Genomic DNA, 18,540 nt, shown 5'->3' with positions numbered 1-18,540 from the left:
TGAAGGAGTTCCTATATTAATTATGATTATGACATTTTATTTTAAATATTATATACAATATATTTATTATATTATTTATAATTATTTTATATATTGCTATATATAGACCTATGGAAGATTGTTACTGCCACTGAATAAAATATAAAAAGGTATTTGCGTCACGTTCCTATGTTAATTATGATTATGGCATTTTACATTTATTATATTATTTATAATTATTTTATATATTAATATATGTAGACCTACGGAAGCTTGTTTTGGCCTGTGAATAAAAACAAAACAAAAAAATGTCATATTCTAAAAGTTTTAACTCTATTTGAAGGAGTTCCTATGTTAATTATGATTATGACACTAAATTATGAGATTTTATTTTATATTTATTATATTATTTATAGTTATTTTATTTATGAATATACCTATTGAAGCTTGTTTTGCCACTGAATAAAAAATAAAAAGGTAATTGCGTCACGTTCTAATCGTTTTTTCAATGAGTTCCTATGTTAATTATGATTATGACGTTTTACATTTATTATATTATTTATAATTATTTTATATATTAATATATGTAGACCTACGGAAGCTTGTTTTGGCCACTGAATAAAAACCAACAAAAAAAATGTCACATTCTAAAGTTTTTAACTGTATTTGAAGGAGTTCCTATGTTAATTATGATTGAACTTTTATTTTACATTTATTATATTATTTATAATTATTTTATTATAGAACTATGGGAGCTTGTTTTGGCCACTGAATAAAAACAAAACAAAATGTCACATTCTAAAGTTTTTAACTCTATTTGAAGGAGTTCATATGTTAATTGTGATTATGACACTAAATTGACATTTTATTTTACATTTATTATATTATTTTTAATTATCTTATATATTGTTGTAGACCTACTGAGAGCAAATGTTAGATTATGGCACAGTGATGCACTTTTATGAACGAACAAACAGTACTAAAGTAAAATCGTGGTAAATATCCGCTACCATCAGAATCAAGTTATATTATAGTACCACTTTGCATCTAATAGACTGCGATAGTTTATTTTTATTAAAAATGCATATTAGAGCGCGGTCCCTTTAATACACGCCCTTTCTTGACAACTGTCGTAAACATTCGCAGGCGGGTCGGAACACGGCAGGGCAAAAACATGTGGGTCGCTGGTGAATGTCTTAAATATACAATACTATGAATGCATTAATGTCTAAATATGCCGCTGGATGCTCGGTTAAACAGACCGCGGATATATACATCATCTACTTGCACTGAGATAAAGCAGCTGACATGTTTCTGGCAGCTTGTTTGGCTAAGAGCTGGTTCGGCTGTGCTAAAGGACACATCCACAGACTGAGCGCCAGCACAGCTGCCACCTGCCACTACAGAAGACCTGCAAACAACACTACAGCAGGGCTCAGGTGGCTCCAGAGACTGAAGAGCAGCTGCTGGAGCTCCGCTGGACCAGACCCGGACCTTCATCAGAGATCAGAGCCTCTGGCCTCTGTTATATGTAGAGCTAAACTACAGAAGCTGCCAGGGTCGAGCAGGGGCTTCAGTGCTGCTGTCAGTCTGTGTGGGTCACGTGGGTTCTGCACTGACGCCTCGAGAAAGCCAGTTTTGGAGGAAAAATGTTCCAAGAGGGATTTGAGGGAAAAGGAGGAAGTTCATGGACAAGAAGGCTCATCAGTTCCAGCTAAAGAGGGACATTTCCAGTTTAAAGAGCTGGTGAGTGACTCTTGACACTGAGTAAATGGCGGTTTTCACATTGGGGTCAGGGGAACTAAACTATTAGTAAAAAATATTTAAATAATTTTATATATATATATTTTTTGAATTTAGTATTTTTTTCATGTCATTACATTGTAAAGAGCATAAGAAACAAATGGAGAAAAAAAACTTTATTCATGTTATGTCCTCTGTAGTTGACACCAGGACTCGGTTGTTAAAAAAAATTAAATTACATGTATAGGCAAAAACAATGGGATTTATTTTTAATTCACCAATACATTTTTAGGTTTCAGGATTTTTTTTAAACAAACTTTGTTTAAATATGATTCTGAATTATGTTATGAAAGATAATGAAATGCGTTGATATCCCATTTTACTTTATGAAATATGTGGGTAAAATGGCCATACTTGGATTTTCCCATTCAATACAATGTATCTGTACACCGCATCTAATTAGCATATTAATGTGTTCTTGGTGCAACATGTAATGAAATAATAAGTGTAATAATGATATTTCATAGGAATATTGATATGTAATTTCATTCCCTATTCACTTGTTATGTCTCCAAAATGCCTGATAAACATGATTTAAGTCTTGGCGTCCACTAGAGTGGACATTTATGAAATCAATGCCCTGTTTTTCAGTCATATTTTGATTAGAAACCCCATAACATTTTCCTGAGATGTTGATTTTTAACAAACAATTTGAAAATTAAATTAAAAAATATTATCATATTTCCATAAGATTGATAAACATTAATGTCAACCATTTTTAAAGAAATATTGAAAGTGTCTTTGGTCATTTTTTTGAATGAGATGCTAATGGACTGATCAGAATCAATGATGTATGCTAAGCTATGCTAAAAGTGCTACCGCCAGATACAAAGATCGGCTGATGGATTCAAAAACGGTAAAACTCAACTATTTAACTCTAGGGGACTTGTAAAATGAGCCTATTTAAAAAAAAAAAGTGGAGTGTTCCTTTAATCCAGCCACTCTTCTTTAAAACATGATGGCGTCATGTCTTTGCGTTTCTCGTTGCCTCTCATACTGAGAATTGGACCGCAAACACGACTCACTGATGCTCACACGCGACATAATTCTCTCATATTTAAGTTAGTTTCTGCAAAATAAAACAAGAGGAACGCAAATATGACGCCATTGACAGGCGACTCCCTCACACGTCCCGGTTCCTCGGGTAAAATAGCCAATTTCTCACAATTTACAAATAGTCGGAAACATTTGTGATATTGTAAGTACTCAACTGAACAAAATATATAACACTGGCCTAGTGGTTTTTGGATATTTTACTGAAAAAAAAATGTACATATTGCACCTTTAATAATATATGCAATATTTTATTGTACTGTCCCGCCTTTAATAAAGTATTTATAAAGTAACATATTATGAAGTAAGCTCACTTAAGGCTTTGGTTAGTACGATTATACCAGAAACGGTTTTAGTATTTTTGTCATATTTTAATGTTAAGGATGTTGTATAATATTAATTGCTGTATTATTTTTTATTGTGTATATATGTAACTTTATTTTTGCGATGAAGATAGCCATAGGTGCTGACATGGCATTAAATAAAACTATACTGATACTGCTTTAATATCTACAGCATGCATTTTTAAGTGTGTTTAATATCTTTTGTTCATGCATATCCATAATTTAATGCGATGTCATTTATTCACAGTATGAGAATCCATGGACGATCCCTAATTACCTCTGTATAGCGCGGATTGTTCTGTCTCCTCTCGTGGGATATTTAATCATAGAACAGTACTTCCACGTCTCTCTGGGGCTTTTTGCATTGGCTGGAGCAACAGACTTGGCAAGTTGAAGAAAATGTTATGATCTGTAATTCTTAGTGATTTTATTTTTACTGATATTGTTGTGTTGACCAATGGTTTCACTTTCAGTTGGACGGCTACATCGCTCGTAACTGGCCCAATCAGAAGTCGGCTCTGGGCAGCGCTCTGGATCCATTGGCTGATAAGATTCTCATTAGCGTTCTTTACGTCAGTCTGACATACGCACAACTCATCCCAGGTGAGATGATATGTATTGTGTAATGTTGCTGTTTGAGCATGAAAGAGCTCTGCAAAGTGCGTGTTCTTCTCTATATCAGTGTCAGTGTTTCGGAACTCCCTGAAATGCCTCTATTGTCGTATTGAGTTTTCTTCCGGGAACCAACACCTCACAATCAAGCTGCAACCTTCCGGTCTCTCCTGAATCCAGCACGGAAGTGACTTGAACTGCAATTCATTGACTGGCCTCTAGAGACAGGCTCCAAAAAGGGAGTCAATCCCATAGACCCCCCATGTTAAAATGCCCAACTTTACAGCAGAAGAACAAATGTTTACAGTCTGGTACAAATTGTGGTTTTGGTGATTTATTTATTTTTTATAACTCAATGGTTTAAAGGTCCCATGGCATGAAATTTTCATTTTATGAGGTATTTCAACATTAATATGAGTTCCCCTAGCCTGAATATTGTCCCCAAGTGGATAGAAATGTTGATCGGTGTAAAACCCGAGTTCTGGCTGTCTCTCTCTGCCTTTGAGAAAATGACAGGCCAGACGAGCCAATCCTGAAGTCTCCTGGTTTGACGTCCAAGCAGGAGCGGTTTCCTCCCTTTCCTCCGCCCAGAGAATCTGCCACGCCCATGCAAACACTCGAGATCATTAACGTTACTTGTGAACGAGTGAACACTGGCAGTTTCTCAGTGTTTGGATGTACAAATGAAAACAGAAGTCTTTCTTCAGTTCTTTCTGATCTGTGATCATTGATTTCTTATGTGTAGCTTATTATTTATTATTTGTGGACACGCAGCGGCTTCTCTCTCTCCCGACAGAACGGTGTTTTCATGTTTTCTATCTTGTGAGTCAGTGTTTTTGTACGTCCTTGTCGCGTCTATCTGTTCTAAAATGTGCATACAGTCTTTTCTGTTTAACATCAGCAGTCACATCTTTAGAGATAAACTTCACGCACGCCGAAGCTCGGCCTCCAACATCCCCGACCCCCAGTACTGAATCTGGCCCACAGCGGAGGAGCCAAACGCGGCGTGAGATTAAGCAGAAGGGGGGTAAGCGTGAGGGTATCCGGCTAGGCTAGCCAGCTTTCCCCACAATAAACTGGATTACATTCGATTACTGCTGTTGTGTCTTTGTTTGCGCTGTGTAACGTTACTCAATGCGCGTCAATGACGCTATTCATATGATTGGAACATATCTAGAAATAATGCAATACTCAACACTTACTAACTCGTTCATCTCGCTGTAATGGTACATTGCATGTGTTACAAAGTTGGTAGAATAATGATGAAGAGGACTCGGTGTGACTGGGACTCGTGTTTATTCAGAACTCTCAGATACAAACACAATAAACTCGCGCTGACTGACAGCGCTCTCATAACTCAGTAGTTACTATAAATAACTTTGTTAGCAATCGCTTCATCTCCGTGATGTCCGGTTCGCGAACGAATCATTCTTTTGAATCGGTTCTTTTTAGTGAACCGAACCAGTTCACCAAATCGGACTGAATCGTTCTAAACGGTTCGCGTCTCGAGTCAGCGCTGATCCATAATTTACTAAAGTTACTAACTTTCTGACATGAGTGACAGCCCCTCCGACTAGAAATAAACTAATAACCTGAAGTATATGCTAGTAACTACAACAGTTCACCCTGAACTGAGACATGCTGAGAGAACTGATGAGAAGTGAACACAGGTCCATCCGTCTCTCTGGCAGACTCGTGCCTCGTTAAACCACGCCCCCACCGCTCATTTAAAATGCAAAGATGTCAGCCAATCACAACAGTGGGCGTTTTTACTGAAGTCTCACAGCAGACACGCCTCTTGAAACAGGGCATTCAGCCACAGGGCAAACAGCAGTATAGAAAAAATGCCTTTTATTTCTAAATTATGACATTTTATGATGTAAAAATCATACTAATAATATAAGTACACCTCAGAAAACACTAAAATAATAGAAAAATGCCATGCCATGGGACCTTTAAAGGGTACGGTGACGCATTGCTGCCACATACATATAATTTTTTTTCACTCAATTATGTCGTAATAACGAGATGTTGTCGTTTTAACGACATCATTTTCTCGTAATAACGAGATCGTATGACGTTAAAACAACATATTTTTCTCTTTAAAACGACATATTTTCTCCTAATAAGGGCATGTGTTGTATAGTGATGTGTGTATATATATGTCTGTATTCACATTAGAGAATGTATTTAGCCCATGCTTTTGTCACACTTGTTTGAAAAGCAGAAGCAAGCTCAGTGTAAAATAGACTCATCCGCTGCCTGTATCAGTGCCAGTGCCCATAGCACGAAATTGTTGTAATTTATTGATGTAGCCTATAGTTCTTAACAGCCATGGGTAGCAGGTGCCATGGACCGCTCATGATTAGCCTCAGTGGCGTAACTTTAACCTAGTAATGACGGACCCCGGTGCAGCCACAAATATCATAACTATCTATAAGGCCTACTGTAATTAAGACATCTATTCAAGAAATGTATTAAAAACAGAAAGAGGCTATTTCTACTCAAAGGCCATTCCTGGCATTCTTGGTTTGCTTCTTATTTATTAAATATACAGGCAATTAGATGAAACCTTGATCAAAATTAAAATACAATTTATAGAAAACAGACTTCACTTTAAAGAAAGACTTTCTACAAAACACAACTCAATAAAAATCATGTCTGACCCCACTCCATGTCTCCAGACATATTGTGCGTCTTACTCATGCTGCTCACTTTCCATAATCAACATATGAAATCAAAAAAATAATATAATGGGCTAATATTTAAACATAGCCTAACTATGAAACTAAATATAGGCTACATTTTCTTTAACCCTCTGTCCGACGAAAGCGCCAACATTTTTTCCTTTATGACAATGGAATAATATCACAATACTCCGTCATTTTTAGCCATACAGATAAGTTCAAGACATAATTATAAACTATAAACGGTCTACTTTTATTTGTGTAAACTCACAATAACAACAAATGCCGTGGATTCAGGGAACAGATTGTTTGGCATGCACTCCCATCCAAATGCTGTTTATTAAACGCAAAGTTTTTCATTTCAAAAGCATTTCAAAATTCAGGTCATATTTTTAACAAACGAAATTCCAAGCCAAAATAGTGGTAAAAAAAAAAAACGTGTAAATTGTTTAAGCTGTCATAAAAGAAAAAATGCGCAGGCGCTTTCGTCGGCATGAGTAAGATATAGGCTATAAGACACGCAATATGTCTGGACATGGAGTGGGGTCAGACATGATTTTTATTGAGTTGTGTTTTGTAGAAAGTCTTTCTTTAAAGTGAATTTCGTTTTCTATAAATTGTATTTTAATTTTGATCAAGGTTTCATCTAATTGCCTGTATATTTAATAAATAAAAGCAAACCAAGAATGCCGGGAATGGATTGGCGTGCGTAACGAACCCACTGGCCATCTTTCCGCGGCCTTTCAATAAGGCTGAAACTATAGCGTCTTTCTGTTTTTAATACATTTCTTGAATATATGTCTTAATTACAGTAGGCCTTATAGATAGTTATGATATTTGTGGCTGCACCGGGGTCCGTCATTACTAGGTTAAAGTTACGCCACTGAGGCTAATCATGAGCGGTCCATGGCACCTGCTACCCATGGCTGTTAAGAACTATAGGCTACATCAATAAATTACAACAATTTCGTGCTATGGGCACTGGCACTGATACAGGCAGCGGATGAGTCTATTTTACACTGAGCTTGCTTCTGCTTTTCAAACAAGTGTGACAAAAGCATGGGCTAAATACATTCTCTAATGTGAATACAGACATATATATACACACATCACTATACAACACATGCCCTTATTAGGAGAAAAAATGTCGTTTTAATGAGATGATGATGTTTTAACGACATAATTGAGTGGAAAAAATGATATGTATGTGGCAGCAATGCGTCACCGTAAAAGGGGTCATGAACTGGCTTTTTAAAATGTTTTATTTATACTGTTTTCTGAGGTCACCTTATGACGTTTGTGTGGTTTTTACATTTAGAATCATAATGAATAAGTGATCAACACTCTGTTTCTATGGGCGTGCCGCACTAAAGACTTGAAAGTAAACGCCCACGGCTAGGATTGGATAAGATTTGCATATTTAATGAGCTTCAGCTCCCCTCAATACATGTGGGAATCGCCTGGGGAAACGCTCACAGGACTTGCAAAATATCTTTATCAAACAAACAAATTTATCTCTCATCCACCCATGATTGATTGAAATGCTATTTTTTATTACTTGGCCCGCCCGATCAGGGAATATAACTGCGAACTGTGTACACACAACACACACATGCACATGCACAAGAAAGGAATGTTATTTCACTATTTAAGATGGCCCGTCGGCAGGCCGGGCTTACGTTTTGGTAGCCCGTCTGAAAAACACATAGCCCCATAACGTTACAAGTCCGAGTATGATCACGAATGAACCAATAACACCTTCTCCAGCCTGTGACCGTGTGCTAAGGTATGTCATCAATAGATATCAAACGATCTGCAACAATGCAATACTAACACATATAAAAACACGTTTTACTCACATTAGTGTGTTGCACTAGCCTGACGTCGTCATACTCAATTCTAGTCAGAATATGAGTCTGATTCTGCTCCGTTGGGCTGTGATTATGGGGCGTGTTTCAACCGAACCAGGAAAGACCTCAATTGGATAGACCTACAACCAATCAGAGCAACGGAGCGACGCATAACGTTAGTTGTCAAATGTCAACAGAACTCAACTGCACTGTGTTGCCATGTCCGCGGGTTGAAGCGACCCCAATTATGTGATATACAGACCCAGGAATGCGATTTTTAGCTGCCAGCCCTGCCAAAATAACACATATTTTACCCCCCAAATGCCTTTTTTCCTGGAGAACCCCCCCCTGGAAAGCTATTGGGCTTGTTTTTGGCTAGTTTTGAGGAACGTTAGCAATTGGGCGGGTTTTGTTGTAAAAACTTGGCAACCCTGTGCTGCACGCACGCTGGAATAAGTAGCCTAACGTTAGAAGATAAATATGAGTGTAAACGATCTTTGCTGGTGTTGTAAAAAAAAGGATACACAGAGTTTACTTACCAACACGATCATCATTTCTGAGAGAAATAGTAAAGGTGAACGCATATACGAACAAGTTCTCCGTTTAGGATTAGAACAAACTCAACCCAAGCGCCTTTGATGACGTAGATGATTACGTTACTGTTGATCATCTGTCCATCATCGTCTAAAGCCCGCCCTGACAATTTCATTGGTCCGAACAGTTTCTGTTCGGGCATAATTACTTCTCTACCGATCAAGTCCAGACCGAACTGCCCGAGTAAAAATGTTGTGGGCGGGGCTAAGTTCGGCTGGCGTCCAGGCTAGTGTTGCACCATTCCTATCGGATCCAGTATAGAAGGCACAGCATTGTGTTTTAATCTCAATATGTCTGCACTCAGTCTCGAGCTGTAGCTGGTTTACAAGCGATTCCGCTGTGAAATGAGCGAACAAACGCAATGTCTTACGCATGTGAGCTGGGACCGGCATCGTTTAGCCTCACAAGTCGGTGGGCGGGCTTGAGGCGGTGCTTCTGCATCCTTTGACGTCAATGGTCGACATATTCTGAGATCTTTCGTTTTCTGGGCCTGGTGTCTATAAAAGCTTTTCTTTGATTAAAAAGGACGTTTTCAGCTCTGAAACTTACAGGATATTCTTATATCACGATGAACTTTTATATATCAAAGGCTCAATTGAAAGTTGATTTCTCAATTCATAACCCCTTTAAATTATATTGCAAGGTAACTTTTTTTAGTTAATGATCTGCAAGACTGGGGCTTTATTATTGCTGTTCATTGATTCGAGTAAATGTTTTGACATTTGGGTATAAAGTGTTTTATTTCTACAATATATGGTGTAAAACTGTCTGAGTGCTGCCCTCTTAAAGTTGAACGGTGGCTACTGCAGTTGAATTTTCCTATTGGACATAGTAGGTCATCGTGACGTATGATGGCTCTTCCAACGGCTCACTATCCACGCCCCTGACACGAGCTCACCACGCCCTCAGAAATGTTTTCCAATTCTCCACACCACAAACCGACACACACATCTCAACGACCATCACACACATGCTCCCCTCCTTCTCTCTGCTCTCCGAGGCAGATGTCTCCAAACTCATCCTTTCCAATCATCCCACTACTTGTCCGCTTGATCCTATCCCCACTCACCTCCTTCAGGCCATTTCTTCTTCTGTTACTCCTGCACTCACTCACATTGTCAACACCTCTCTTCACACCGGGACTTTCCCCAAAGCATTTAAGCTGGCTCGGGTAACCCCACTGCTTAAAAAACCCTCTCTAAACCCAGCACTTTTAGAAAACTACAGACCGGTATCCCTTCTACCTTTCATTGCAAAGACACTTGAGCGGGCTGTGTTTAATCAGCTCTCTACGTTTCTTGAACGGAACAATCTCCTGGACATCAACCAATCCGGTTTCAAAAGCGGCCACTCAACTGAAACTGCCCTGCTCTCAGTTACGGAGGCACTGAGACAGGCAAGAGCAGCTTCCAAATCCACAGTACTTATCTTACTGGATTTGTCTGCTGCTTTTGACACAGTTAATCACCAGATCTTCCTGGCAACTCTCATGAAGATGGGCATCTCAGGAACCGCTCTCCAGTGGCTCAAGTCTTACCTCTCAGGTAGGTCCTTCAGGGTGTCATGGAGAGGTGAAGTGTCTAAGTCACATCATCTAGCCACTGGCGTTCCCCAGGGCTCAGTGCTTGGACCACTTCTCTTCTCCATCTACATGTCATCGTTGGGATCGGTCATTCAGAAACATGGCTTTTCCTATCACTGCTATGCCGACGACACTCAACTCTACTTCTCATTTCAACCTGATGATCCATCGGTTGGTGTTCGTATCGCTGCCTGCCTAACAGACATTTCAGCCTGGATGAAGGAACATCACCTGCAACTCAACCTTGCAAAGACAGAACTGCTTGTGGTCTCAGCCAAACCAGCACTGCATCACAATCTCTCCATTCAGCTAGGATCATCAACCATAACTCCGTCCAGGACAGCCAGGATCCTTGGGGTTATGATTGATGATCAGCTAAAATTCACTGACCACATTACTGCAACAACCCGGTCCTGCAGATTTGCACTATTCAACATTAGGAAGATTAGACCCTTCCTATCAGATCATGCCACACAACTACTGGTACAAGCTCTTGTTCTCTCCAGACTGGACTACTGCAATGCTCTTCTAGTGGGCCTTCCGGCATGCACTATCAAACCCTTGCAACTGATCCAGAATGCAGCGGCGAGGTTGGTCTTTAGTGAGCCGAAGAGAGCGCACGTCACGCCTCTCCTCATCAGTCTGCACTGGCTACCAATAGCCTCTCGTATTAAATTCAAGGCACTGGTGCTCGCCTTCAAAACATCCACTGGCTCTGCACCAATATACCTAAACTCGCTCGTTCAGACTTAAACACCCTCCAGGAACTTGCCAGTTCTGCCAGTGAACGACGCCTTGTGGTGCCATACCAGAGAGGCATGAAATCGCTGTCACAGACCTTTTCCTGGACCGTTCCCACCTGGTGGAATGACCTGCCTATCTCAATTCGTGCGGCCGAGTCTGTAGCCATTTTCAAAAAACGTCTAAAGACACATCTTTTCCAGCAACACCTGACCGATCGAGAATAGCACTTATCATTCTATTCATTGTCTGTCTGTCTAATTTATTTATTTAAAAAAAAAAAAATTCTGTTCTGTGCTAGATTAACTGAGACTTGTTACAGCACTTGCATATTGTTGATATCGTTGCCCTTGGACTGCTCTAGCTGCTTCTATTGCCCTCATTTTTAAGTCGCTTTGGATAAAAGCGTCTGCTAAATGACTAAATGTACATGTAATGTTTTCCCCAATCACATGATGAGAACGGCTTCACTCCAGTATGAACTGTCATGTTGCATGAAGTAGAAACATTAGGAATGAAACTCACTTGACACTTGCTTTAACATTGTAATGAAGAAAATGTGGTTAAATAACGCAGTTGTCAGTACAGGTCAGGCTTTTCTTGCAATATTTTTGCCACCCGTCAATCATGTGTAGATACTTTATATTCATTCAACACACTTTCAAACCCTGACACGCAAGGTAACGAACAACAATACTGTAACGTGCTGGCGTATATAGTCAAACTTTAATTTGAGGAAATCTGTTTATAATAGGCTATTAGGTCCTGCGCGGCATATTGATTCAGTTCATTTTAATGAAAATACATTGCATGTATCTGATCTATTTTTAGTGGCCTTCAATATAATGCTGTGTTCACACCAAACACGAATAGAGTCTAAAAATCGCGTCTACCGCGTCTAGTTGGGCGCTTGAACATTTTCAATCCATTCACGCGTCCATAGTGAATTGGACTCGCGTATAAATTGAGCGTTTGAAGCGAAATAGACGCGCGTTCAAGGCACTCCAGGAGAAATATGTCATAAAACACCACTCTGCCTCTTTTCATTTTCATTAAAAAAATATATTAAGCATTAATAGCCACACAAATGTGGTCCAGGCAACACCTACATTATCTTCACTGCATTTATATTTAAAAATCCTAAAAAATAAAGTTATGAAACTTCTCTTTGCCCTCAGTCAAAACGATTTGGCAGACAACAAATGATAGATTCATGACACCAAAGATCACCCGTTAGATCCACACAAGACGAACCCCTACAGGACATCAGAGCCAGCGGCAGACGTCAAAAGGACTGGCCGAGGAAAGGCTGCTCTCGCCGGGGTTAATAAACGCCCAGTGATCGCCTGGATCTCACAACTCAAAAAACGCAAGATTCTCTTTTTAAATAGGCTCAGATTTGAGCTTTAAACAACTACACTCTCACCTGAAAAAGTCTTAACTACATTTGTGACACAATAGTAGTATTTTTAAGTCATGCAGGGTTTCTCATCACGTCACTTTACCACGTGACAGCAGCAAGCAGGCTCCTGATTGGTTAACGTGTGCTTTTCAGAAGGAACAATGGAGAATATGGGGAAATTATGTTTTTGAACATTCAAGCTTGAAAACCTGTTCTAGTAGAGCCCAAAAACAACATCAAGACTTTGTAAAGGGGCATATGTCCTCTTTAATAACTCATTTGTAATTTATCAAGACTGACTCCGTTCACTTCACACAGTGTTGGTTTACTGTATTAATGTTCTTTTGAAATCCTTTATGTGGTTTGAACAAACACTTACCAGCTTAGAACCGCTATGCTTCATCACCCCATATTTGCATACGATTTCAGGAAGCACATTGTCCAGGCTAGTGTTTGCTAGCACATTGCATTATAGCAGTTATATCATAGATTATGAACTCATTCAGATCTCTAAACTCATGTTGTTTTTCCTCAAAGCTCCACTGACAGCACTGATCATATCCAGAGATGTAGCGCTGATCGCTGCTGTTTTCTATGTGCGCTTCAAAACAGTTCCTCCTCCAGTAAGTGAAGAACTTTCTGCTGCTTTCTATCATATTGTACACAGGAACTTATGAGTAATGCAGTAGTCAGATTAATGAGTCATCATTGCACTTAGTTCACTCAAAAATTAAACTTGTCATCATTTACTCACTCTCATGTTGTTCCAAATGTGTATGAGTTTCTGTTGAACACAAAAGAAGATATTTTGAAGAATGTTGGTGGACAGTTGACGGCACCCATAGTAGGAAAAAAATACTGTGAAAGTCAATGGCTGCCGTTAACCGTCTGGTTACTGACATTCTTCACAATATCTTCTCTTGAGTTCAACAGAACAAATCTCATACAGGTTTGGAACAACAAGAGGGTGAAATAAATGATTTTCATTTTTGGGTGAACTATCCCTTTGATCTGTGTCCTCGGACATAAGTGTGTTTTACAGTCACAATATTTGACATTTTGTCTTCATTTTCTGCGCAGGTAACCCTCAGTAAATTCTTCAACCCCTGTTACACCACTGCCCGACTCAGACCAACACTCATCAGCAAGGTGGACCGATACACAAAGATTTCACTCTTCATAAAACCATAAAACACATGCATTTTCTTTCTCAACTGTTTACGTTCACATTTTGACATTATTTAGTGTGTATTTGACTGTTTAAGCGCAATAAGCAGCGAAAAATAACTCAATTTAATGCTGAGAGGCGGCTTTATGTATGTGTGAGCACAAAATCTGCGGGAATGAATGAAATTATGCGCAATACGCCGCAATCCCACGGCGAAATTCAAGCCCTGTAAGCAAAATATATTCATCCGGAGCAAATGAAGCGAGTGAGTGAGAGGAGGCGGGTTTGTGAGTCACTCGCTGTCAGAGAGAGAGAGACGCTGGTATCTGTGTGTCTATTCGGAGGATAATGAGTATTGGAAGGGTTTCAGATATTTCAATGTCGATGCGCATAGAAAAATCTACATTTTTGACACTACTACATTGCACAAGTTTATTATTTCAGATGCCTTTTTAAAAAACTACTATTGAAAAATATATTTATTATATATAAAATTCAATCCGCCAAAGAGGCTATTCGCAATGACTGCGTTACACGCATAGGCTTAAATCCTGGGGGGCCCATCTGAGGGTGCCCCCCCCCCCCTAAAAATATAATAAAAAATGACATTTTCTATTGTAAATAATGTAATTATATATACTTAAAATAATTGTGTAAGTAGTAAAACAATATAAATGCAAATGGGGCAAAAATGCGTTTTAAGTTTAGAAACATTTTGAGTCCCCTCTCTCTTGCCTCCTAGTGGTTTGGTCCACCGTGCACCTCACCGACACACAAGTATGGGTAACTGTAGCTTGGAGAAATGGGCGTGCCAAGCGGTTTATCATTGATCGCGAAAGCTGCCTGTTCCTGTCACTTTTGGCCTATAGATTAAAAGGAAACAATAAATCAAACATAATCCTATAACGTAAAAACAACGTTAATGATATTAAGAACATTCGATTAAAAAAAAAATGTACCTTCAGAACCTCTGCATGGCGCGGATTACCGACATCATCAGCGCGAGCTTAGGTCTGAATCCGAAATCTGCCCCTATACCCTTAAATAGGGCACTATTTGAGGGAACAGCCATTTGTAGTGGTGTCCGAAACCATAGTGGCCGTTATTGAGTGTACTCATTCTATCCCACATTGCACCACAATAACGAGTGTACAACCGATGAACACACAACTTCACGCACTCGTTTTCATTCACTCCTTCAGGTGAACTGTTTTACTGGACTAAAGGGAATAGTGAATGAGGGTTTAGGGGGCGATTTCAGATTTAGCCAAAGTTTATCAACCATCAAAATGAATGATCAAAAATTATTTCTTTGTTAACGTTAATTTCAACATTTACTAATACACATTCAAATCTAAATCATTTACTCTGAACACGAACAGCTGTATTTTTATTACCTAATACTAACAAAAATGAATAAATACGGTATCACGTATTGCTTATAGTGAATTAATGCATTCATGTTAAATGAAAAACCCTTAAAAACAATGTTTTGCCTGATAGAGACTAAATATATGGTTGATAAATTAAAATAAAAAAATAGATAATTGTCTAGTAACCTTCTGTTGGGTGACATTAACCAATTTAGCAAACAGACAAAGCTTTATCCACTAAAACATTTATTCAGTTTTCAATTTAATTTGTCAAGGCCTTGGGTTCACAAGTCAAAATAAAAAGAAGAGAAAAACCCACACAAATCGCTTTTCATTCATTCATTCAGTCAGTCATTGTTACGTTTCACAGTAACGTGTTTAATATTCAATACTGAATGCTGTTTTTACCATTTTAGGTAACCGGAAAATAACCCACACATTATACATTTACCTGCAATAGATTAAAAATAAAAGAATATGCAATATGAATTCATTAACGAGTTGTAAAATGTCATCAAAAATAAACAAATCAAACAAAATTAAAGGAGTTCCTATGTTGATTATGACACTAAATTATGACATTTTATATTTATTACATTATTTATAATTATGTAGACCTACGGAAGCTTGTTTCCACCACTGAATCCAAACAAAACAAAAATAAAAATGTCACTTTCTAAAAGTTTGACACCCTTTCAAGGAGTTCCTGTGTTAATTATGATTGACATTTTATTATATTATTTATAATTATTTTATATATTATTATATATAGAACAATGGGAGCTTGTTTTGGCCACTGAATAAAAACAAAATAAATGTCACATTACAAAAGTTTTTAACTCTATTTCAAGGAGTTCTTATGTTGATTATGATTATAAGATATAACCGCAAAGGAAATAAATGATGATTGTATTTTAACAAGCTATTGTAATAAAGGAAACGTTTGGCGTCCAAGCTGCAGTTACCCCCGTCTCCAGACACACACAAGTCCGGTCACGGTGGGAGAGAGAACACCGTTCTTCAGTAGTTGTTGATCTCCAGTAAGGGCTGTTTTATTCACTTTAAACATTGATGAAGTGATTATCTTCTCTTTAATACAGACGCTGCTGAGTTATTAATAAATTAGCAATGACAAAAAAATGATGACGTCTGATATTTTAGCGCTTGTTGTTTTGGTAGCTTGTTGTAAATCACCCACTACAACTAACACGGCAATAAGCCTGTGTGTGTGAACTGATATTAGGCTAATAGTGTAGATCTACCAATGTGTGGCTCAATGCTATGTGGAAGAAGCAAGATCATTGAATAATTATATTACCGCGTAGTGAACCTGTGATAACTCATATTCAAACAATTATTATGTGTTGTTGGCCAGATAAAATGACACAGAAAAGAAAAACAGACATGAGATCCAGAATGCCACAAATATACAATTACAATTTTTGCTGTATTATTTGTCCCCTTCAAAAATTGCCCTTGAGAAATGTTTTGTTTATTGTCCCCGCCCCCATACACCCACCAAACTGTTAGATGACCTTTACCCCCATGGTTACACACCGCTGCTGAAATAGTCAAGTCAACTTTATTTATATAGCGCTTTTAACATTGTAGATTGTTTCAAAGCAGCTTTACAGTGTTAAACAGGAAAATAATGCAGCATAATTTTATTCAGCTGTATAGCCACACACATTTTGCGGGTTGGCGGCTGTTACTGTCAAGCCCTGATGGTCAGTATTATGTATCTAAATGACTTTGTCTTGTGTTTGTAAAAATGTGTGTGTGTGTGTGTGTGTTTCAGATCAACACGGCGGTGCAGTTGTTCCTGGTGGCGGCGTCTCTGGCGGCTCCTGTGTTTCACTACACTGACAGTGTTTTCCTGCAGTCGCTGTGGTGAGCTTTCACTCCTGATATCAAACATTTATCATCACTCTCATTATCCAATCAAATAAAATGAATGTGTTTTCTGTTGGCAGGTACATAACCGCACTGACGACCACAGTGTCTGCGTACAGCTACTATCATTACGGTAAAAAGACCGTTGAGGTTCTGAACAAAACCAAGTAGTCGTGCAGTCGTCGGGACGGCTGGATTTGACCTTTGACAGAGACATGTGGGAATCTTGGGAAAAATCTTGGGTCTTTGTGCATAATGAGAAGGAATCTTGTAGCTGAGGCACTTTAGTCTGTATAGAGTCAAATTATTTTGATTACAATATTAAATTCATGTGGTGGCACTTCTGATCATGTGATTTTCAACTTTCAACACAGGAAACCTTTTTAAAAAAAATCACTTTTAATGAACTTTGGGTCGATTTTGAAAATAAAAAATGGACATCAAATACACAGTTGTGTTTATAATGTGACCGTATTGTAGTGTGACTGTAGGTTTTCACTGAAACCGTTAACAGACATTAGAATCACAGTGTACAACTTTGTTTCCTTCAAGGAGAAATAAGGCTATAGATAAATGGTTTAAAAAATAGAAAACATTATGAATGGATGATTAGGGATTTACATGAATATTAGTGAGGAGGGAAAAGTCGAAATTGCACAAGACTGAACTGCAAAGAATAATCTGCTTTCATATTGTTCATGTTTTTAGTTGTCATTAAATATTTCTATGTAATAATTAAATCCATTAAATAGAACATTTCGTCCATACTGTACTATAGTTTTAACTAAGGGACAAAAATATAGGTTTCTATGCAATTCGATTATTTTTGTACGTTTTGGGAGCTCATTTTAGTCCATCCTAAAGTCCGTTTTGCAGAGATGGACTAAAAATGAACTCCCAAAACGTACTGCCAGATTCTGGAAGATGAATTCTTCAAACAGTGGTACTAGAGGATGTGGTGCTGGTCCTTCAAGAGTCACTCTCAACCTATAAAACCTATAAAGCCTATAAAAAAACCTTCTTCATGTATTTTACAACACTTCAGCTTGTGATTCTTATCTAGTGGGGGTCATTTTTTAGGATTCTTTACCTAACTGAAGTCTCTGAGATCCTGACACCTTGCACTTCTGGAGACTCCAGGTAGGTTCAGCTCTGGAAAATGGTGGCGCTGGAGACTAAAGGGTTCCTGATGGTTTCACCCTTAATTCTTCACCTTAATTCTTAATTCTTTTGCAGTTAACAGGTGTCTTTTCTTCACCACCTGTTTTTGTCAGATCCTGCTGACCCAACGAGCATTTCACTGTCCAATGGTCACGCCTTAACTGCAATGTCTAGTATTGCATTAGTATTGCATCCTTCTCATGGGCATTTAATACTTTTTGACTTTTCAGTCTGAGTTAAATCTCTTTTTTGGCTCAATTTATCTGTAAAAGAAAACATGCCTAATAATTCTGCACAC

The 18,540-nt window shown here is 38.3% G+C and overlaps 1 protein-coding gene across 2 annotated transcripts; it reads left to right on the top strand.

The window, feature by feature from the left end:
* Positions 1–1,091: 1,091 nt before the first annotated feature.
* On the top strand, positions 1,092–18,090 carry crls1 (cardiolipin synthase 1). 2 transcript variants are annotated; one of them, XM_079832690.1, is made up of 8 exons: positions 1,092–1,725; positions 3,427–3,564; positions 3,653–3,782; positions 13,185–13,270; positions 13,728–13,796; positions 16,125–16,228; positions 16,987–17,078; positions 17,162–17,844. In XM_079832690.1, the coding sequence occupies exons 1-8, from the start codon at positions 1,288–1,290 to the stop codon at positions 17,167–17,169; spliced, it is 1,065 nt and encodes a 354-aa protein (XP_079688816.1). In that variant the 5' UTR covers positions 1,092–1,287; the 3' UTR covers positions 17,170–17,844. The 2 variants fall into 2 exon arrangements, with proteins under 2 accessions (XP_079688816.1, XP_079688817.1); XM_079832691.1 differs by lacking the exon at positions 16,125–16,228 and having other exon boundaries at positions 1,109–1,725; positions 17,162–18,090.
* The last annotated feature ends 450 nt before the right edge of the window (positions 18,091–18,540 follow it).

Source organism: Gobio gobio (genome assembly GCF_949357685.1).
Source record: "Gobio gobio genome assembly, chromosome: 13".
Lineage (NCBI taxonomy): Eukaryota > Metazoa > Chordata > Actinopteri > Cypriniformes > Gobionidae > Gobio > Gobio gobio.
This window is presented reverse-complemented; position numbering and strand designations above follow the sequence as displayed.

What these genes read in the sequence shown, in the direction of transcription:
- crls1 (XM_079832690.1), top strand. Translation starts at nt 1,288, where the DNA reads ATGTTTCTGGCAGCTTGTTTGGCTAAGAGCTGGTTCGGCTGTGCTAAA. An exon ending in TGGCTGGAGCAACAGACTTG is followed by an intron (nt 3,565 to 3,652) that starts GCAAGTTGAAGA and finishes TTTCACTTTCAG; the next exon opens with TTGGACGGCTACATCGCTCG. An exon ending in ATACGCACAACTCATCCCAG is followed by an intron (nt 3,783 to 13,184) that starts GTGAGATGATAT and finishes TTTTCCTCAAAG; the next exon opens with CTCCACTGACAGCACTGATC.